Source organism: Chiloscyllium plagiosum, unplaced genomic scaffold, assembly GCF_037043375.1.
Source record: "Chiloscyllium plagiosum isolate Xiang-an unplaced genomic scaffold, Cpla_swu_hap1 HiC_scaffold_39, whole genome shotgun sequence".
NCBI classification, from domain to species: domain Eukaryota; kingdom Metazoa; phylum Chordata; class Chondrichthyes; order Orectolobiformes; family Hemiscylliidae; genus Chiloscyllium; species Chiloscyllium plagiosum.
Window position 1 is genome coordinate 43,839,993 of NW_028270177.1, and position 23,865 is coordinate 43,863,857.

At 45.9% G+C, this 23,865-nt stretch overlaps 1 protein-coding gene across 1 annotated transcript in view; it reads right to left on the reverse strand.

Annotated features, from left to right (window-relative positions):
* LOC148138673 (uncharacterized) overlaps positions 1 to 23,865 on the reverse strand; it is a 190,133-nt gene that overhangs the window by 7,419 nt on the left and 158,849 nt on the right. The window contains exon 5 of the mRNA XM_087981226.1: positions 1,892 to 2,100. Coding sequence (XP_087837352.1) covers positions 1,970 to 2,100 — 131 coding nt within the window. The 3' untranslated portion in view covers positions 1,892 to 1,969. The remainder of the gene's footprint in view (positions 1 to 1,891; positions 2,101 to 23,865) is intronic.

Below are 23,865 nucleotides of genomic sequence, written 5' to 3' on the forward strand. Positions count from 1 at the left end.
GATCCCAATTATTTAGCATTCTCCCTAACGGACTATCGTCAGGTACCCCGGGGTATGTGTCATTGTCCCTGTTTAAGCCTACCTTTCCCTTAATCGCCTTAGATCCCTTATTTCCCATTTCCGAGGACTTCGTATTTTTCCCGTGATAATCTATCACAATGTAGCCAATTCCCGGACCTTCAGTCCCGTGATCGCCCAGGTTCCTTTGCAGGCACCCCCGGTCTTTGGATTCCTGTGTCCTACGTCTCTGTGACACAAATCACAGGCACCCCGTAGGTACACGTTCCTCCTCAAACACGGTCTCTGCAAAATCCCTCACAGGCGAGCCCCGGTCTCTAGATTCCTGAGTCCCACGTCTCTGTAGAAAAAAAAATCCACAGGCACCCCGTAGGTCTCCAGTCCTCCGGAAACACGGTCCCCGCAAGTTATTTCTTACCTGGGTTCGGTGCACCGAAATTACTCGATCGTTAACCGTCCCCACTGCCTCGAGTACACCCCTCCTTTGTTTTCCTGAGCCTCCCGGATATCACTCGCTCAAGCCGCGCGGGGCGACAAGCAAGGAATCAGGGACTGCCGAACTCGGCAGGGTGCACCTTCTCCGATATCCTTCCTCAACTCCCCTTGCGGCCGGAGTGTTGATCCCGGATGACGAGCCCCCAAGTTGTTAGAAACGAAAATCGCTTCTCAATAATCGCTCTAGACAAATTCAGGAAAACAAAATTTTATTAACAAGTCAAGTCTGCAGAGTTGGGCACCCTTGAAGAAAAGGCGCGCTGAGGCTTACAAAGTCTCCCATTATATTCAGTACAAGTCCCTCCTCTCCTTGGCTCTAACAAGCCATGAGGTTCACATTCTTAAAAACATCATTATTCTTATCACAAAGTCTGCAACAAATGTCTCCAGAGTCTCTAAAGTTGTTGTTTTTCTCACCCTGTAGTCTTATCAGTCAAAGACTTATTCTTCTCTGTCTGTGCAATCTGTAGCAGATGTCTCTTGAGTCGTTTCCCTATCCTGGAGTCTTATCAGTCAAGGACTCATCCTTCCCTGCCTGTGTTAATGGTTTCATCAATCAAGGGCCTGTTTGTTTTTACTCTGCTCACAAATTGTCAGCATTCTGCACAATTTAAACTAGCCTGTTTGTTTTTACTCTGCTCACAAATTGTCAGCATTCTGCACAATTTAAACTATTCTACTTTTGAGTATATAAAATGTTCTAGAAAAGAAACAAAAGTTTTGTCTTTTATTATAGATCAGTCTGTGGTCCAGGCACATCTTAAAGTTTAAACCGAAATTACCTCTCACATTCCCCATTTCAATACTCGGCCGTTTCTTTATGTAATTTAGTTAGCCTTACCTGAGGTCCGGTGTCACCTTCTTCCACACCCACTTCAGGGTCCTGACCTTCATGTGGGGGATTTCCCCTCTTAACAACTGGTCTAAGGCTGGGTGATCGAATCAGGTAGACACCTTACTCGTCAGATTAATCTAGCCAATTAAATACTTTATTTTATATGTTGTCAATTCCCCGTACTTCTTGTACGTCCCCGACCACCAAGGCAATACTTAAAGGTCAATTTTCTTACCTTGGTCTGTGCACAAGAGTTACCTGGTCGAATGAACGTGCCCCGTCCCGTGGCAATACCTGGCAACCACTACCGTTGCCTATTCTGGTCGCTTACCCGACCAAACCTCCCGTTGCGTGTCAGCGCGCCCTGTCCCTAGGCAATACCTGGCAACCACTACCGTTGCCTATATCCGGGTCTTATGTACAAAAGAGTTACCCGACCAAACTCACCACGTGTCAGTGCGCCCTGTCCTGCAGCAATACCTGGCAACCACTACCGTTGCCTACCCAGGTCACCCGGATATATCTTTTAAGACCTTTTCTTACCCGGGTCTTGTGCATAAGAGTTACCCAACCGAACCCGCTGCATCTGCCCGTCTTGTTTCCAGGGTCTCCCAGTCCAGATCACGCTCGCCTGAGCCGCCGTGGTAAGGACAGAAAATAGAGACTGCCGAAATCAGTGACGTGCACCTTCTCCGTTTCCCCAGAAATTGCTGAGCGACTGGAGCTTGGGATCCCAGGACGAGCACCCAAATCTGTTAGAAACAAATTTAATAAAATTTAGACGAGACCACCAAAACTGGAAACAAGACAATTTATTCGATAACCTTGCAAGAAAGGGCATCAAATGCAGAAACAAATGAGCAATGAACATTCAAACTAGTACACAGTTATACTTTTGAGCTGTGTGAGGTCACCTCTTCTGACTCCGACATTACCCAATCAACTTTACTCTCTGACTAACTTGCGATCTGGTCTTATTATCCAAGTTGGCGACCCTTCCCTCTGTAAGTGCTGACATAAGGAAGATTCTGCTAAACTTGGATCTTGATGTTCTTTTTACATCGCTTGTAACATCTTCCATTGTTCACAGGTACATTCCATTCTTGAACATACGTTTTAACAATGTATCTTTTCGTGCCTAGTTTATGCGTTTCAGCTATCTCAGCTATTTTGCTGAGACTATTATTTAAAACATTATGATGAAAGAAATTATTTGCTTTAATAATTCCGCACTAAAGTTAGTACTCAATTTTCCACAATTATACATTAAAGATAAAGACACATTTCCCTAATGCTTGCTTAACTGATATTTTTCTTGTACCCCTTTTCTGCACATACACACTCTTGCTTTCCTATTTCTGCAAAAACAACACACTTCCCCATTTCTTACACCCCCCCCTGCCTAGCTTTGTCCTGTTAATAGGACGGGACCTTACTGAGAGGCATATGGTGTTGTCCCAGATATTGTTCTACTCACCAAGTGCTTTGCTCTCGACAGTGTTCGACTGTTGCTTAATTATTCCAATGGAACTATATTGCAACATACTTTTACATTTTGTACAACAGAGTAAATTTCATTTTATTTCTTACAGATTTTAAAATAATCAAATATCATTGTTTTTCAGTTGAAGTATTTGAAGCGAACAGTAATTAATCGTAATTATTCCACACTTTAGCGACTACAGTAAACAGCTGACTAATGATCAGATCAGTGAACACACCATCTTGCAGTCAGAAAATCTGTTGAAAATGACTTTAAATGCCTGAATATATATACAGTGCTACTGGGCCTGTCCAAAATCTCCAAAGCACTGCCATGTCTTAAACATGTCCAGAGGACTTCCAAACTGGACCTGGACAGTTATTCACAAAATCCTTCCCAACAAAGTCCCTCATAAACTATATCCAGTGTATGTCAGTTCCTGAACATCAGTATCCAAACATAATTGTACAGCTACATTGATAGCCAGGATGATCCCAGCCCAACATCCTTGTGGGTGACTCCAGTTAGAAATTTCATTGCAAATATTTTCAGTGCTGTTCTAACCATTAACAACAAAGTTGCATTATTGAAGGAACGACAGACATTGACAATACACACGTTTTGATAGTCCAATAAGCACAAACCACCCGTTGAATCAGTTCAATTTTATGAGAACAATATAATAAAGAGTGCACATCTCATAATAAGGGATTTTGAAAGGATGAGTCTTGCTACTGCACACAAGATCAAATTATTATTACATGCAAAAACATGGAAAATATCCAACTATTTTTTCCCTTGTACAAATATCATGGGATTCTCACATAATCATTTTCATGGCAACAACGTCATTGTATGTCTCACCATTCTATAGTCGAAAAATGCAGCGCTGGAAAAGCACAGTGGCACGGTGGCACAGTGGGCAGCATGGTGGCACAGTGGTTAGCACTGCTGCCTCACAGCGCCAGAGATCCGGGTTCAATTCCCGCCTCAGGCAACTGACTGTGTGGAGTTTGCACGTTCTCCCCGTGTCTGCGTGGGTTTCCTCCGGGTGCTCCGGTTTCCTCCCACAGTCCAAAGATGTGCAGGTCAGGTGAATTGGCCATGCTAAATTGCCCGTAGTGTTAGGTAAGGGGTACATGTGGGGGTATGGGTGGGTTGCGCTTCGGCGGGGCGGTGTGGACTTGTTGGGCCGAAGGGCCTGTTTCCACACTGTAAGTAATCTAATCTAATCACAGCAAGTCAGGCAGCATCTGCGGAGCAGGTGAGTTGACGTTTCGGTCATAAGCCTTTCATCAAGAACATGGAGTGGGGGTGAAGGGAGCTGAAAGATAAATAAGAGAGTGGGGGTGGGCATTGGGGTGTGAGGAATGTAGATGGAAGGCAATAGGCAGATGCAGGTGGGGGCTGATAGCGATACGTCAGAGGGGAGGGTGGAGCGGATAGGTGGGAATGAAGATGGACAGAGTGGAGATGAGGAAACTAGTAAAGTCAATATTGATGCATGTGGGACAGAAGATGAGGCGTTCTTCCTGCAGTTGTCAGGGTGATCTGAAGAAAGTGGGAGGATTCCAAGGAGAAGTTGTTGAGAGTGAGGACCAGTTCCGCCAATTGAATGCTTGTGTTGGTGAAGTGGATCTCTTTGGGTTGGTGGGAGAGGAAGAGATGGAGGGCTTGGAGGCCTTCGCTATGGCAGATGGATCTGCATAGTGACTGGATGTCCATGTCGAAGATGAGATGTTGAGGGCTGGGGAAACATGGAGGAGGTGGAGGGCATGGGTTGTGTCCTGAATGCATGTGGGGAGTTCCTAGGCCAAGGGGGACAGGATGGTGTCAAGATATGAGCAGAGATGTTCGGTGTTACAGCAGCAGGCTGAGACGATGGGTCGACCAGGGCAGTCAGGTTTATGGATTTTGAGTAAGAGGAAGAACTAGGTGGTGCAGGATTCCAGGAATATGAGGTTGGAGGCTTGATGATGGGAGATCCCCTGAGGTGATGAGGTTGCAATGGTCAGGGAAATGATGGTTTGGTGATGGCAGGTCAGGTTGGGGTCGAGGGGGCAGTAGAAGGGGGAGGAGGTGTCTGTGAGTTGGTGCCTGGCTTCAGCACTGTAGAACTGTAGAAGTTAGTACTGCAAATGACCACCTTCCCCCCCCCCATCTTGTGCGCTGATTTGATGGCGAGGTTGGGGTTGGACCACAGGGAGTGGATGGCCATGTGTTGCGAGGGTGAGAGTTTGGAGTGGGTGAGGGGGTGGACAGATTGGGGTGGTCAATGTCACGGTATCAGTTGGAGATAAAAAGGTTGAGGTTGAGTAACAGACCAGAAGGGAGTGTCCAAGTAGATGGAGTATGTTGAAGTCGGGACAATTCCATTCGCCTTGCGACATTGAACATTTTTCAGCTTCCTCCGAGCTTTCTTTTTCCATCTGAACTCCCATCCAGCCTCAGAGGACTCCTCTCAATTCCAACATACTCCATCTACATGGACACTCCGTGCTGATTTGTTACCTGCTCTTGATCACCTTATCACCAACTGCTGCAGTGACATTGATCGCTTCAACCTGTTCACCTCTCTCAATCACTCCAACCTCTCACCCTCGCAAAGCGCATCCCTCCACTTCCTGCAGTCCAACCTCAGCCTCACCATCAAACCAACAGACAATAGCGCATCAACCACTAAAGTGCTGAAGCAAGACTCTAACTTATGGACACCTCCACCTACTGCCCGTCTGACCATGACCTCACCTTCCATCATCCCCCAGGCCATCCACAATCTCATCACCTTCAGGGAATCTCACATCCAAAGTCTCCAACATCTAGTGCCAGAAACTCACACTGCCCAGTTCTACATCTTACCCAAAATCCACAAACCTGACTGCTCCAGTCGACCCATCGCCTGCTCCAGCCCCAATGAATGTATCTCCTCATATCTTGACACCATCCTGTTCCCCTTTGTCCAGAAACTGCCCACATACCTTTGAGAGACCACCCACACCCTTCACCTCCTCCATGACTTTATATTCCCAGTCCCCAACACCTCATCTTCACCATGGACATCCAGTTCCAATAAACATCCATCCGCCCTGGCAAAGACCTCCAAGCCCGCTGGTCCTTCTTCTCCAGTCGACCCAACCAGTACCCTTCCACTGACACATTCACTCGATTGGCTGAACTAATCCTCACTCTCAACAACTTTGAATCCTCCCACTTCCGCCAGAACAAAGATTAGATTAGATTAGATTAGATTACAGTGTGGAAACAGGCCCTTCGACCCAACAAATCCACACCGACCTGACGAAGCGAAACCCACCCCATACCCCTACATTTATCCCTTATCTAACACTACGGGCAATTTAGTATGGCCAATTCACCTGACCCTGCACATCTTTGGACTGTGGGAGGAAACCGGAGCACCCGGAGGAAACCCACGAAAGGGTTAGAAATGGGCTCCAGCGATGTCTGCCTCTTTGTTCATTACCTCCATCCAAGGCCCAAAATAATCCTTTCATATCCAGCAGAATTTTTCCTGCGCATCAAAACAAATCATCTACTGAGTCCATTACTCTCTATGTTATCTCCTCAATACTGGGGAGATAAGACACCAACTTATAGGACGTGTCATGGAACATCTCTAGGACACACGTACCAAATACCTCCACTGCCATGTAGCTGACTACTTCAACTTTGCCAGGGATATGCCAGAAGATGGACCTTCTCCACCGCCAAGTCCAAGCCACCTGACAACTGCAGGAAGAACTGCAGGAAGATCTTCTGTCCCACATGCATCAACATTGACTTTACCAGTTTCCTCATCTCCACTCCCACACCTCATTCCAGATCCAAAGCTCCAACTCAGCACCACCCTCCTGAACTGTCCTATCTGTCCATCTTCATTCCCACCTATCCGCTTCACCCTCCCCTCTGTCTTATCGCTATTAGCCCCACCTGCATCTGCCTATTGCCTTCCATCTACGTTCCTCACACCCCAATGCCCACCCCCACTCTCTTATTTATCTTTCAGCTCCGTTCACCCCCACTCCATATTCTTAATGAAAGGCTTATGCCCGAAACGTCAACTCACCTGCTCCGCAGATGCTGCCTGACATGCTGTGCTTTTCCAGCGCTGCATTTTTCAACTATAGAATGGTGAGACATACAATGACGTTGTTGCCATGAAAATGATTATGTGAGAATCCCATGATATTTGTACAAGGGAAAAAATAGTTGGATATTTTCCATGTTTTTGCATGTAATAATAATTTGATCTCGTGTGCAGTCGCAAGACACATCCTTTCAAAATCCCTTATTATGAGTTGTGCACTCTTTATTATATTGTTCTCATAAAATTGAACTGATTCAACGGGTGGTTTGTGCTTATTGGACTATCAAAACGTGTGTATTGTCAATGTCTGTCATTCCTTTAAATAATGCAATTTTGTTGTTAATGGTTAGAACAGCACTGAAAATATTTGCAATGAAATTTCTAACTGGAGTCACCCACAAGGATGTTGGGCTGGGATCATCCTGGCTATCAATGTAGCTGTACAATTATGTTTGGATACTGATGTTCAGGAACTGGCAAACACTGGATATGGTTTATGAGGGACTTTGGTCTGTTGGGAAGGATTTTGTGAATAACTGTCCAGGTCCAGTTTGGAAGTCCTCTGGACATGCTTAAGAAATGGCCAGTGCTTTGGAGATTTTGGACAGGCCCAGTAGCACTGTATATATATTCAGGCATTTAAAGTCATTTTCAACAGATTTTCTGACTGCAAGATGGTGTGTTTACTGATCTGATCATAAGTCAGCTGTTTGCTATAGTCGCTAAAGTGTGGAATAATTATGTTTAATTACTGTTCGCTTCAAATATATTCAACAGAAAAACAATGACATTTGATTATTTTAAAATCTGTAAGAAATAAAATGAAATTTACTCTGTTGTACAAAATGTAAAAGTGTGTTGCAATATAGTTCCATTGGAATAATTAAGCAACAGTCGAACACTGTCTATAGCAAAGCACTTGGTGAGTAGAACAATATCTGGGTCAACACCATATGCCTCTCAGTAAGGTCCCGTCCCATTAACAGGACAAAGCTAGGCAGAGGGGGGCAGCTCATTTTTATACAGTCAATATGATGCTCAGCCTTGATGCTAGATCCCAGGATGCCTCATTGCAACACCATCCAGGAAACCTGCTGCTGATTCCCACATACCAAATCACCCAAATCAAGACTTCTCTGTTTGAATGCAGCATAGATTAGATTAGATTAGATTAGATTACAGTGTGGAAACAGGCCCTTCGGCCCAACAAGGCCACACCGACCCGCCGAAGCGCAACCCACCCATACCCCTACATTTACCCCTTACCTAACACTACGGGCAATTTAGCATGGCCAATTCACCTGACCTGCACATCTTTGGACTGTGGGTGGAAACCGGAGCACCCGGAGGAAACCCACGCAGAAACGGGGAGAACGTACAAACTCCACACAGACAGTCACCTGAGGTGGGAACTGAACCCGGGTCTCTGGCGCTGTGAGGCAACAGTGCTAACCACTGTGCCACCGTGCCGCCCCATAGAGCGTGGAAAGTCCATAGAATGTACTCTTGGTGGTTGGCTTCAATATTCATCACCAAGAGAGGTTCCACAACATCACCTGCTGACTGGGCCGCCAGGGACTGAATGGAGAAGGGTCTTGAACAGGGGTGTGGGTGGGCCCGCCAACAACTTGAGGAGGTTGGGACAGCCAGGGGAGGGGAGGGGGAGGGTGGTATGGTTTGGGTGATTCTGGGGGTCAGATGGCTGGAGCCATGACTGGTGATGGAAGGGGAATGAAAGGGAAACATATACTTGACTGCATCTTCACCAACCCACCTGCTGCAGACATCCCTCCCCATTTAATATATCAGGAAGAGTGGCCATTGCACTGTCCTTGTTGAGAAGAAGTGCCATTTTCGCATTTAATACACCCTCCCACATGTCGTGCAGCACATCTCGTCCACAAAATGGGGCAAATTTGAAAGAGATCTAGCAAGGCCTCCAAAAGGTGCATGGGCCGCGGCAGCAGCAGAATTGCATGACTCATACAGTCTGCAACCTCACAGCCCAGTATTTCTCCGACTCTACAGTAACCTTCAAACCAAGGATCCACTCTGTTTCAATAAGAGCACAGAAGGACATGACAAGAGCAGCAGCAGGCAGACCTAGTTAGGACAGGCCAACCTCAAGATACTCTTATGGACTTCAGTTACAACACAGGATGACTTGCATGTCTAACAGCACATGCCTGTAGACCTGCCACATTTAGTTTTCAAAGGTGGTAGACAATGAAACAGATGCACTGTAGAAGGAGGTTGCTCTCCACCACCTGAATCCTCAGTTATGGGGGAGCCCAGCCCATCAGGGAAAAAGGAACACTGAAACATTTGTAAGAATCTTCAGCCAGAATTGAATCATAGAATTCCACCAACTGGCATAATCTGCTCAATGATATTCAGTTAGTGTTCCGCCAGGATCACTCAGCTCCTGACCTTACTACAAGCATGCTACAAAAGAGCAGATGGTGGTCAGAAGAAATGTGAGAGTAATTACTCTTCACATCAAGATACCCTTTTACAGAGCGTGACACTGAGATCCTGAGTAAAGTTGTAATTAATTGGACTCTGGGGAAAACTCTCTGCAGATTTGAATAATCACTGGCAAGAAAGGTTGTTCTTAGTGTCAGCAATTTGAACTCCACAATATCTCTGGGGGCATTCCTCAGAGAAAGAGCATCTGAGAGCCAATTATCTTTAGAATATTCAATAAACTTCTCTCCATCATAAGATCAGACATGAGAAGTTTCCCTGAAAATATGACTGTCCAGATATTGATTTGGAGGAGCCAGTGTTGGGCAGGGGTGGACAAAGTTAATAGTCACACAACATCAAGTTATAGTCCAACAGGTATATTTGGAAGCACTAGCGTTCAAGTGCCACTTCTTCATCAGGTGGTTGTGGAGCAGGACCATAAGACACAGAGTTTATAGCAAAAGGTTACAGTGTCATGCGACGGAAATACTCTAAACAAACTTAGATTAAGTCTTTCATCTTTTTAGACTGGTTTTGCTAGTTTGGGTTCTTTAATATGTAAATTCCAGAACTCCTTTTAAGTCATATTCTCAAAATAACTTCAGGTTTTCTCATAGAATGTGTCATCTCAGCTGAGACAATGCATTAAATGTGTAAGGTTAAAGTCCCAATCTTGAGTCAGATTGGTTCTATTTCTAAAGTAGGATTGACGGAATTTTACTTGGATTGACTGTAGTTCTGCACTTTTGAGCAAAGTAAAATAAAATTGTGCAAATATAGATTTATCCCACAAACATATATGTGGGGGTGTGTGTGGGAGAGACAGAGTATGTGTATGTGAGTGTGTGCGTGTGGGTGTGTGCATGTGAGAGAGTGTGCATTATGTGTGTATGCTTGGTAAAGTATGTGCGTGAGTGCCATGAGGTATATGGAATTAGGAAGATCCCAGGCTCTGTCTCCCTCTGCAGCTGTTCTCATCTATCCTGGAACTGATCTCCCAAGTCTGATCAGGAAGATCACAGACTCTGTCCCTGTTTAGGCAAAGAAAACTCCCCTTTGGTAGTCCTGCAGAGACATTCTGAAGCTGAAAAAATGACTTCCAAAACCTGCAATCAGGGAAAATTCAAATCAATGGAGAGTTTCCCTCAATTCCCAAATGACCATGATAAGTATGAACAAGAATAAGATGTTCTACTCCTCAAGTCTGCTCCTATATTCAAATACAACAAAACCTGGACAATATGCAAACTTACACTGACAACTGGCAAGTAATATTGCACCACACAAAGGCCAGGCATTGACCATCACCAATAAGGTTCAATCTAACCACTGTATTCCAGGGATCTTGGCAGTGCCCTTTGCAGTACCCAGTGTTGCAACCCATTTCTCAATGTCACATGGAATGAATGGAATTTGCTGAATGACCTCTGCAGGACCCTAAGATGGACCATCCCCATAGCAATTGTGGCTGAAGACTGTTGGAAATATTTAATCTTATCGTTTGCATGAATGGATTGCTTTTCCAATCAATAAGAATGGAGATATTTGTGTGATCTGTTTTTAGTTGTCCTCCACCGATCATGACTGGATGTTGTAAAATTGCTTAGCGCTCTGCCTATCTGCTGCTGTTTAGGTTTGATCCCTGATACAAGGCCATGATGTCCCCACGCATCAACTGAACTTGTGCTTCTTGCTATTTGTTATCTTGTGTGATGAATGTGCCATTTTTAGGGGCTGAGGAAGTATGTGCAACACATCCTATTTAACATGCATGTTACCAGTACTTTGCATTGATGGTGGGGTGACTTTGTTTGTGGATGTGATATCTATTAAGATGGCTGTTTTGAATGATGTCAAGCTACGTCCATCCAGGTGCTCCATCACACACCCGACTTGCAGATGGATGACAGGGTTTAGGGTATCAGGAGATGATCTATTTGCTGCAGATACTTTGATCTGCGTCTGAAACCACTGTATTTATTTGATGAGTCCAACTCAATTTTTGGTTAATGGTAATGAGTGTTCTCAGTGGCAATGTCATTGAATGTCAAGGATCCAGAGTCTCTCTCATTGGCGATGACTATTGATTGCGCTTCTGTGACACCAATGTCACTTGTCATTTGTTAGCCCAAGCCTGGCTGGTTTCCATGTCTTCATGCATTTGGACCGAGACTGATTTCTGAATTGAGGAGTTAAGAATTGTAGTCCACTCATGATTGCACATCAATCGGACGTAATGCAGGAGGAAGTTTGCAGACTGTGCTTTTCACGTGTCCCTGCTGCCTTTGTCCATCCAGGTGGGTTTGGAATGTGCTGTATAATAAGCTTTGTTGAATTTTTGCAGTGTAATTTGTTGATGGTAAACAATGGTGGAGAGGATGGATGTATGCAATGTAATAGTGGGCCATTTTGTCCTCGATTATTTCAGTAGTGTATTCCCACACACTCTTGAATTCCAGCTTACAGCTGGTGGACAGATCTTTGAGAGCCAGGAGTTGAGTTACCCACTGTTGGATTCCTGGCCTCTGACTTGCTCTTGAACTTACATGGCTGTCCAATGCAGTTTCCGGCCAATGGTAATTCCTCCAGAAAGCTGATAAACAACTTGTTGGGGACGTAGTGATGGTCATTCCTTTGAATATTGAGGGGGTGGCTTGATTCTTGAATATCATATTTGCCTGGCATTTGTTTATGCTGACTTTAATTTGTCTCTTGTCAGACCAAGGTTGGATATATTCCAAGTTTTGTTACATTTGAACCTGTTTCAGTATCTGAGGAGTCATTAAATCAATGAACTTTCCCATATCTGACCTTATGGTGGAGGGACAATTATTGAAGCATCTGAAGATGCTTGAGCCTCGGACACACTCCCTCGTGAGCAATGACTGCAGAGATGTCCTGGAGTTTGAATTACTGACACTTAAAAATGCACTTTTTTGCTACTGTTTACTCCAATCAGCAGAGTGTTTTCCCCAGATTCTGATTAACTATAATTTTACGTAGACTCCTATTGTCACACTCTGTCAAATGGTGACTTGATGCGAAGGAATAATTACTCTTTCTAAGTTCTGGAGATAGTTGTTTTGAACTAAACGTGTAATGAGGTCAGGATTGAGTCACCCTGATGGGACACTAACTGAATGTCAAGTGTGCAGGTTATGCTGATTGATCATATTATTGCTGACACCTTGCTTCATGTTTACATGGGTCAGTGACTGCCTGTGAGGAAATTGCCCTATTGCGTGAATGTGATAAATATTAAGATGGCTGTTTTGTAATGCATAGTGTCAAGCTTCTTGAGTGTTGATGAAACTGTACACATCCAGATAAGTGGAAAGTGTTCCATCACACACCTGACTTATAGATATGTACAGGATTCAGGGTATTGGGAGATGATCTATTTACCTTTGTTCTGCATCAGAAACCATGATATTTATTTGGTGAATCCAGCTCAGTTTATTTTTAATGGTAACAGCTGAGTTGTTGTTAGTGGGTGATTTTGTGTTGACATGGTCGGCACAGTGGTTGGCACTGCTGCCTCACAGTGCCAGAGACCCGGATTCAATTCCCGCCTCAGGCAACTGTCTGTGTGGAGTTTGCACATTCTCACCATGTCTCTCCGGGTGCTCCGATTTCCTCCCACAGTCCAAAAATGTGCAGGTTATGTGAATTAGCCTTGCTAAATTGCCCGTAGTGTTAGGTGTAGGGATAAATGTAGGCGAATGGGGCTGGGTGGGTTGCTCTTCAGAGGGTTCGATGTTGGGCCGAAGGGCCTGTTTCCTCACTCTAAGTAATCTAATCTAATCTAAAAAAGTCAAGGAGCCAGAGTCACTCTCATTAACGATGACTATTGATTGCACTTCTGTCGTGCAAATGTTACTTGTCAGTTGTCAGCCCAAGCCTAACTGGCTTCCAAGTCTTGGTGCATTTGGATCTGGACTGGTTCCTAAATTGAGGAGTTGTTGGTAGATAACAGTGTTCTTGTTGTAATAAAATAGCTTGGCTAGGAATGGGTCAATTTCTAGAGTTAGATGTTGTGAGGTTCTGCAGCCATGACAATTTTCACTGTCTCCACCATTTGTTGATGTCTTGTTGAGTAAATCAAATTGTCTGTAAATTTGTACCTGTGGTGCTGGGGCCCACTGCAGGATGCTGAAATGAATCATCTGCTTGGCCCTTCTGGCTGAAGATTGTTACAAATGATTCAGCTTTATTTTTGCCCTGGGGTGCTGCGCTCCCCATAACAGGGGTTCAGTTGTTGGAGACCAGCCTCCTCAACCAGTGTTTCATTGTAATGGAATGTGGCAGGATTGCAAAGCTTAGATCTTAGCAATTGGTTGTGAGCTCAGCTGTCTCCGCTTTCTACCTGAAAAGAATAAAAGCTTCTCCAGGTTGTCCTCTCATATGTCAGGACTGACTGATGCTGCTCCCAACATGTCTTTCTGCAATTTTCATTGAAGCAGGGTGGATCTCTGGTTTGATGGTAACTGAAGAATGGGAGAGATGCCAGGCTGTGAAGTTGCAAACTGCATGAGTTGTACACGATATGATTTTCTGCTGATGATTGCCTGTTGTGCCTTATGGATGCCTCATCGTTAGTTGCTAGATTGGTTTGAAGTCCGTCCCATTCAGCACACAGATTGCTACATAAGATGGTGGAGGATGTGCAAAATGTGATGATGGCCCTTCTTTCCCACCAGAACTGTCCATTGGCCACTCATATTAACTGGCAAGGTCCATGTGTAGCAGGCAGATTGGAGACAATGCGGTCAATTATATGTTTGCCTTTTATTGATTCTCTCATAACTTGCTGCAGAGCAGTATAACTCAGCATTGTATTGACTACATACCAAGTAGCAGTCACCTCTGCCTGACTCTGTTCTGTCAGTGGACAGGATCCACCAGAGTGGATGGTGATGTTGCCTGGGACTTTGGCTGTAAAGCAGAATTCTGTGAGGAGGACAATGTCTGACTGTTACTTGATAAGTCTGTGAGAAATAAATCGCAGGCCCATTCCTTATTCTGTACAATGAAGAGTTAATTTTACTTTATTTCTTACATATTTTAAAATAAACCACACATTATTTTTCAGTTGAAAACAATTGAAGTGAGCAATAATTAAATTACCAGAGTGCACGTGTACTGATCACACAATTCAGGAACTGTAGTAAACAGCTGATTCATGTTCAGATTAGTGAACATACCATCTTGCAATCAGCAAATCCTTTGAAAATTACTTTTAAAAAACCTGAATTCAGATACAGTGTAATTAGCTCTCACCATTACCTCCAAAACATCTCCTAAATCCGTTCAGACTGCTTCCAAACTAGACCAGGACAGTTAATTACACAATACCTCACAACGGACCAGTTAGAGACATTCCTAAACAGCAAGGAAATGCATGGGGCAAACTGGCCAATGGTCTAGCACAGGGCTCAGTATGGGTTCCAATTTGGTTCAACATTTATAAACATGACCTGCCAACAAGCATATTTCGCAAGTTTATCACTGGTGATGCTTTTTGTTGTGCCACCTAAGCACCTTGGATCCAATCTTGAATAAAGGTTTCATAAAGGCAATGGACTCCTGCAGCACATGGCATTCCTCATAAACCATATCGAGTGTATGTCAGATCCACAACATCGGTATCCAAACAGAATTGTGCAGCTACACCGATGGCCAGCATGATCCTAGCTCAACATCCTTGTGTGTGACTCAAGATCGAAATATCGATGGAAATGTTTTCAACATTTTTCTAACCATTAAGAGCAAAGTCTCTTTACTATAGTTCCAACATCTTTGGACAATACCCACTTTTTGATTATCCAAGAAGCACAAATCCATCCATTTATTCAATTCAATTTTGTGACGACAATATGATGAGAACAGTGCACAAATCACAATAAGTGTCTTTGAAATGAAAAGCAAATTTTTATTAAGTGTAAGGCCTTTGAAAATGTACAACTAATTTTCCCTTGTACTAATGTTGTGTACAAGTATTCACACATAATCATTTTTATGGCAAAAATATTATTGTGCGCCGAAACATTCTCAAGTCAGGTACGAGTACATTTTCAATTGTTTCGATATATCTCACAGCTCAGTAATGTGGTATGTGTAGTATGTCAATGTCTGTGTGATGCTCGGTATGTAGGCCATGCCTCTGAAAGACTGACATATTGTTTCAAGCAGCATATCACTTCAGCTCTTCACAGCAAGCAAGGTACTGACTGAGTCAAGAGTGTGATGCTGGAAAGGCACAGCAGGTCAGGCAACATCCAAGGAGCAGGAAAATCAATGTTTTGGACTTCATGAGGAATGCTCAAAACATCAATTCTTCTGCTCCTCGGATGCTCCCTGACCGGGTATGCATTTCCAGCACCACACTCTCAACTCTGATCTCCAGCATCTGCAGTCCTCACTTTCTTCAAGGTACAGCCTGCACTCACAAAACCCAAAACTCAGTGTCCAGCATTGGCCACGTTTGGACAATATTTTTCATTCTAATTTATTCCTGGAATGTGTTTGAGTCAGTACTGATTGTCCATCCCTTGTTGCCTTTCAGGAAGGTGGTAGTGAGCTGCCGCATTGAATCTCTGCAGTCCATGTGCTGGAGGTAGATTTACAATGTCACTGGGGAGGAACTTGAAACAGTGACACTGAATGAACAGCAATATATTTCCAAATCAGGATAGTGGGTGGTTTACAACAGAACTTGACCATGGTTGGTTGTCCCATGTATCTGCGGCCCTTATCCTTCTTGATGGTTGTGGTTTCAGAGCACCCGAGAGATGGCAGGCATTGCTGCTACTGAGTGCCAGGGGATGAGAGGTGAAGCTGCACTCATATAGGTAAAGAAGGTGTATTTCGTTAAAAATCATACAACACCAGGTTATAGTCCAACAAATTTATTTCGAAGCACTAGCTTTCAGAGCGCTGCTTCTTCATCAGATGGTTGTAGAGTATAAGATCAGAGGACACAAAATTTATAACAAAAGATGACATTTTTATGCAGCTGAAATGATTAATCTAAATTAAGTTTTTCATCTTTTACAATAAGTTTGCTTGTTTCAGTTCTTTCATATGTAAATCCCAGAACTACTTTTAAGTCACCTACTCAAGAAAACTTCAGGTTTTCTAACCAAAGGTGGCATCTTAGCTCAAACATTGCATTAAAGTCTGTCTCTATCCCAATCTTGAGTCAGACTGGTTCTATTTCTTAAGTGGAATTTATAGAATATTACATGAATTGACTGTACGTTATGCAATTTTTGAGCAAAATAGAACGTATCTGCAAATATAATTCTGCAGATACAAATTCACCCCATAAACGTATATGTGTATGCGTGCAGGTGAGACAAAGTGAGTGTGTGCATGTGAGTGTGTACATGTGGGTTGTGAGTGGATGTGAGTGAGTGTGTGTAAGCTTGGTATACTTTGTTTGTGATGGGGCATAAGCCTGTGAAAGGGTGCGTACATGGGTGTGAGTGTGGGGGAGATGAATGTGTGTGCATATGAAAGAGAGATTTTGTATGAAAGTGGGTCTGTGTGAGAGTGCGAGTCTGTAAGAGGGTGTGTGTGTGCCCTTGTGAGTGTGGGCTTGTGTGTGTGTGTGTGTGTGTGTGTGTGAGAGAGAGAGAGTGAAAGAGAATGCATAGTGTCGTGGGGTCATCGATAGTGTGACATAAACGCAAGACCCCTGTTGAAACCATTCTCATGGGTACCAAACTCAGCCTCTTTGCATTTTTACCTGGTGGTGGTGTCCTAATGTGTAATGGTGGTATTTGTGTCAACACTCTGACATGTCTTGCAGTGGTTGCCATGGCAGGGTTGTACGGTGATGTGGCTGATGTTGTCCTGAAGCTGGGCAATTTCCTGTGAACAATGATCTGTTTACGGTTTGCTGGTTGTTTAAAGGTGAGACGTGAAGGACTGTGAAGGTCTTGGTGTAGTGCTCATGCTCATCAATAATGTGTTGCCGGCTGCAGACAACATGCCATAGTTATCTGGCTCCTGGGAAGTACTGGACAGCAAAGGAAATCCTATCGATTGCAACCCGTGCCTCTCTCCTAAGGAGGTCATTGCAGTTTCTCACTGTGCTACATCAAAACTTGTGGTCGATGTGTTGAGCATCGTACCCTGTTATTATGAGGACATCCTTGAGCACCTTCAGGTGTCCGCACATTCCTTCTCATCTGAACAGGTCCCGTGTATGCATAGGGCTTGTCTATAGGGAATGGCTCTGGATTAGCAAGAGCACAGCAGTTCAGGCAGCATCCAAGGAGCAGTAAAATCGACTGTTCGGGCAAAAGCACTTCATCAGGAATAAAGGCAGTGAGCCTGAAGGGTGGAGAGATAAGTGAGAGGAGGGTGGGGGTGGGGAGAAAGTAGAATAGAGTACAATAGGTGAGCGGGGGAGGGGATGAAGGTGATAGGTCGCGGGGGGGGGGGAAGTGGAGTGGATAGGTGGAAAAGAAGATAGGCAGGTAGGACAAGTCATGGGGACAGTACTGAGCTGGAAGTTTGGAACTGGGGTGAGGTGGGGGAAGGGGAAATGAGGAAACTGTAGAAGTCCACATTGATGCTCTGGGGTTGAAGTGTTCCGAGGTGAAAGATGAGGCATTCGTCCTCCAGGCGTCTGGTGGTGAGGCAGCAGCGGTGAAGGAGGCCCAGGACCTCCATGTCCTCGGCAGAGTGGGAGGGGGAGTTGAAATGTTGGGCCACAGGGCGGTGTAGTTGATTGGTGCGGTTGTCCCAGTGATGTTCCCTAAAGCGCTCTGCTAGGAGGCATCCAGTCTCCCCAATGTAGAGGAGACCGCATCGGGAGCAACGGATATAATAAATGATATTAGTGGATGTGCAGGTAAAACTTTGATGTATGCGGAAGGCTCCTTTAGGGCCTTGGATGGAGGTGAGGAAGGAGGTGAGGGTGCACGTTTTGCAATTCCTGCGGTGGCAGGGGAAGGTGCCAGGATGGGAGGGTGGGTTGTAGGGGGGCGTGGACCTGACCAGGTAGTCACGGAGGGAACGGTATTTGCGGAAGTTGGAAAGGGGTGGGGAGGGAAATATATCCCTGGTGGTGGGGTCTGTTTGGAAGTGGCAGAAATGTTGGCGGATGATTTGGTTTATGTGAAGGTTGGTAGGGTGGAAGGTGAGCACCAGGGGCATTCTGTCCTTGTTACGGTTGGAAGGGGTGGGGTCTGAGGGTGGAGGTGTGGGATGTGGACGAGATCCGTTGGTGGGCATCTTTAACCACATGGAAAGGGAAATTGCGGTCTCTAAAGATTGAGGCCATCTGGTGTGTTCTGTAGTGGAACCGGTCCTCCTGGGAGCAGATACAGCAGAGGCGGAGGAATTGGGAATACAGGATGGCATTTTTGCAGGAGGTAGGTTGGGAAGAGGTGTAATCCAGGTAGCTGTGGGAGTCGGTGGGTTTGTAAAAAATGTGTGTCAAGTCGGTCGTCGTTAATGGAGATGGAGAGGTCCAGGAAGGGGAGGGACGTGTCAGAGATGGTCCAGGTAAATTTAAGGTCAGGGTGTAATGTGTTGGTGAAGTTGATGAATTGCTCAACCTCCTCGCGGGAGCACGGGATGGCACCAATGCAGTCATCAATGTTGCGGAGGAAGAGGTGGGGAGTGGTGCCGGTGTAACTATGGAAGATGGACTGTTCTACGTAGCCAACAAAGAGACAGGCATAGCTGGGGCCCATACGGGTGCCCATGGCTACCCTTTTGGTCTGAAGAAAGTGGAGGATTCGAAGGAGAAATTGTTAAGGGTGAGGACCAGTTCGGCCAAACAAATGAGAGTGTAGGTGGAAGGGTACTGTTGGGGATATCAGGAGAGGAAGGAACGGAGGGCTTGGAGGCCCTGGTCATGGTGGATGGAGGTGTAGAGGGATTGGATATCCATGGTGAAGATGAGGCGTTAGGGGCCGGGGAAATGGAAGTCTTGGAAGAGGTGGAGGGCGTGGGTCATGTCTCAAACGTATGTGGGGAGTTCCTGGACTAGGGTGCATAGGACAGTGTCGAGGTAGGTAGAAATGAGTTCAGTGGGTCAGGACAATGGGTCGGCCAGGGTGGTCAGGCTTGTGGATCTTGGGAAGGAGGTAGAACCGGGCAGTGCGGGGTTCCCGGACTAGTATGTTGGAAGCTGTGGGTGGGAGATCTCCTGAGGTGACGAGGTTCTGTGTGGTCTGGGAGATGATGGTTTGTGATGGGCGGTGTGGTCACGGTCAAGGGGGTGGTAGGAAAAGGTGTCCTCGAGTTGGCGTTTGGCTGCAGCGGTGTAGAGGTCAGTGCACCCCCTTTATCTGCTGGCTTGATGGTGAGGTCGGGATTGGAGCAGAGGGATTGGAGGGCTGCGTGTTGTGAGGGTGAGAGGTTGGAGTGGGGGAGGGGGGTAGACAGGTTGAGGTGGTTAATGTCCTGGCGGCAGTTGGAAATGAAGAGGTCGAGGGCGGGTAATAGGCCAGCACGGGGTGTCCAGGTGGATGGAGTGTGTTGGAGGTGGGCGAAGGGGTCCTCGGAAGGTAGGTGGGAGCCCTGATTGTGAAAGTAAGTTCAGAGGCGGAGGCGGCAAAAGAAGTGTTTGCCGTCACGGCGTGTATTAAATTCATTGATGCGTGGACACCCTTAACAATTTCTCCTTCGAATCCTCCCACTTCCTCCAGACCAAAGGGTATCCATGGGCACCTGTATGGGCCCCAGATATGCCTGTCTCTTTGTTGACTACATAGAACAGTCCATCTTCCATAATTACCACTCCCCACCTCTTCCTCCGCTACATTGATGACTGCATTGGCGCCACCTCGTGCTCCTGCGAGGAGGTTGAGCAATTCATCAACTTCACCAACACATGCCACTCTGACCTTAAATTTACCTGGACCATCTCTGATACCTCCCTCCCCTTCCTGGACCTCTCCATCTCCATTAACAAAGACCGACTTGACACCGACATTTTTAACAAACCCACCGACTCCCACAGCTACCTGGATTACACCTCTTTCCAACCTACCTCCTGCAAAAATGCCATCCCAGGAGGCCCAGTTCCACTACAGAAAACACCAGATGGCCTCCATCTTTAGAGACTGCAATTTCTCTTCCCACGTGGTTATAGATGCCCGCCAATGCCTCTCGTCCACATCCCGCACCTCCGCCCTCAGACCCCACCCCTCCAACCGTAACAAGAACAGAACACCCCTGGTGCTCACCTTCCACCCTACCAACCTTCGCATAAACCAAATCATCCGCCGACATTTCCGCCACCTCCAAACAGACCCTACCACCAGGGATATATTTCCCTCCCCACCCCTTTCCGCCTTCCGCAAAGAACGTTCCTCCGTGACTACCTGGTCAGGTTCATGCCCCCCTACAACCCACCCTCCCATCCTGGCACCTTCCTCTGCCACCGCAGGAATTGCAAAACCTGCACCCACACCTCCTTCCTCACCTCCATCCAAGGCCCTAAAGGAGCCTTCCACATCCATCAAAGTTTTACCTGCACATCGACTAATATCATTTATTTTATCCGTTGCTCCCGATGTGGTCTCCTCTACATTGGGGAGACTGGACGCCTCCTAGCAGAGCGCTTTAGGGAACATCACTGGGACAACCGCACAAATCAACCACACCGCCCTGTGGCCCAACATTTCAACTCCCCCTCCCACTCTGCCGAGGACATGGAGGTCCTGGGCCTACTTCACCACTGCTCCCTCACCACCAGACGCCTGGAGTAAGAACGCCTCATCTTCCGCCTCGGAACACTTCAACCCCAGGGCATCAATGTGGACTTCTACAGTTTCCTCATTTCCCTTTCCCCCACCTCACCCTAGTTCCAAACCTCTAGCTCAGCACTGTCCCCATGACCTTCCCTACCTGCCTATCTTCTTTTTCACCTATCCACTCCACCCTCCCCCCCTCGATCTATCACCTTCATCCCCTCCCCCGCTCACCTATTGTACTCTATGCTACTTTCTCCCCACCCTCACCCTCCTCTCACTTATCTCTCCACCCTTCAGGCTCTCTGCCTGTATTCCTGATGAAGGGCTTTTGCCCGAACCGTTGATTTTACTGCTCCTTGGATGCTGCCTGAACTGCTGTGGTCTTCCAGCACCACTAATCCAGAATCGGGTTTCCAGCATCTGCAGTCATTGTTTTTACCCTGTAGGAAATGGCTGTTTTAATATGGTGAGGGTGGAAGCTGGAAAAGTTTAACATCATGAGGTTATCCATGGGTTTGCAGTAGATTAGATTCCCTACAGTGTGGAAACAGGCCCTTCCACCCAACAAGTCCACACCGATCCTCTGTAGAGTAATCCACCCAGACACATTTCCCTCCGACTAATGCACCTAACACTATGTGTGATTTAGCGTGGCCAATTCACCTGACCTGCACATCTTTGGACTCTGGGAGGAAACCGGGGCATCTGGAGGAAACCCACGCAGAGACGGGGAGAAAGTGCAAACTCTACACAGACAGTTGCCCAAGGTGGAGTGAGGTGCTGAGGTGCCGATCCTTAATGTGTTCAAAAATGATACAGATACTAAAGAGTAGTCCATGTTAAGTCTGAATGTGGGATTGTTGGTATCACTGTATAGTTGTTTCAGTAACTCCTGTCCAAGGATTCAGAGGAAGAAAATGTTGTCAATATATCTGGAGTGTAGTATTGGTTGGCAGTACTGTGCAGAAAAGAAGTCTTGTTAGAACCTCTGCTTGAAAATGTGAGCACATTGGGGTGCAAATTTGGTCACCATGGCTGTTCTGTATGTCTGGATGAAGAACTGGTTGACAAAGGTGCAAATGTTGTATTTGAGGATGACGCAGACGGTGGTGCTTGGAGATTGGCAGTCGTTGGTGTTGCGTACTGAGGCTGTTGTCGCAATATCATCATCATAGGGGATATTAATGTAGAGAGCTGAAACGTCCATTGTGACAAGGAATGTTCCTGGTTTGACTGGTTCGTGGGTGCTGAGTTTCTGTAACAAATCTGTAGTGTCGCGACAGAAGCTGGGGGTCCCCTGTACAATGGGTTCCAAGATGCCTTCAACATGGCCAGAGAGGTTCTCACACAGGGTCCCATGGCCTAATATGATGGCATGTCCTGGAGTGTTGGCTTTGTGTATCTTTGGAAGGCAGTAGAAGACACCTATGCGACAAGTACGTGGGATGAGAGTGCATAGGGAACCCTGAAAGACTGGAGAAAGTGTATTTCATCGCACACACATCCAACCTATGTCTTAAAGATGGTGGACAGGTTTTGAGATATAGGCAGAAGTGGGTACTGCAGATGTTGGAGATTAGAATCAAGATTAGAGTGGTCCTGGAAAGGCACAGCAGGTCAGGCAGCATTTGAGGAACAGGAAAATTGACGTTTCGGGTAAAAGCCCTTCATCAGCCCATATTTTGCAGGTCTTGTTGCATTTGAATAAGGCTTCAGTATCTGAGTCACCACGCATGGTGTTGAACATTGTGCAATTATGATCCTTTTTTTAAGATTAGATTCCTTCCAGTATGAAAACAGGCCATTTGGTACAACAAGTCCACACTGACCCTCTGAAGAGTAACCCACCCAGACCCATTTCCCTCTGACTAATGCACTTTACACTATAGGCAATTTAGTATGGCCAATTCACTGGGCCTGCACATGCTTGGACCGGGGCACATGGAGGAAACCCGCTCAGACACGGAGAGAATGTGCAACCTCCATGCTTTTGCCCAAGGCTGGAATTGAACCTGGGTTCCTGGCACTGTGAGGTAGCAGTGCTAACCACTGAGCCACCATACCACCACTTTGTGGTAAAGGGAAGGTCATTAATGAAGAAGCTGAAGATTGTGGGACCTTGGACAGAGAGCGCTGTTGTGGCACACTGATAGAGTCTCCCTCTAAGCTAGGGAGCTTGCTTCAAGTCTGATCTGCTGCAGGTATGTAATAACATCTCAAAACAGACTGATTGTAAAATATCTACTCTCAGGAGCTGAGTGAGGACTTGCATAGCTCAGTTGGGCGACAGTCTGTGATGCAGATTAATGCAGACAGTGTGGATTCAATTCCTGCACGTACTGGGGTGAATATAAAGGACGTCTTCTCAACTTCCCTCTTTGCTTGAGGTGTGCTGATTGTCCAGTTAAATTGCCACCAGTTGTCTCTGTCTAAGGAGAGAGCAACCTGATCATCCTGCAAAACTATAGTGTCTTACTTTTCCATTTCTAATCTACATCCTTCCTCAGAAACATCTCCCCTGTTGCAAAGCTGTCCTGGAGCTGAGATGGCTGCTCTCAATCAACCTCAACTATCTTTCTTTTAATCAGGTATGACTTCAACCAGTGCAGAGGTTCCCCTGATTCTCATTTACTCCAGTTTTGTTCCTTGATGCCACACTTGGTCAAATGCATCGATGACGATAAGTGCAGTCACTCACGCTTTACCTCTAGAATTCAGCTTTTCTTCATGTTGTCTGGAT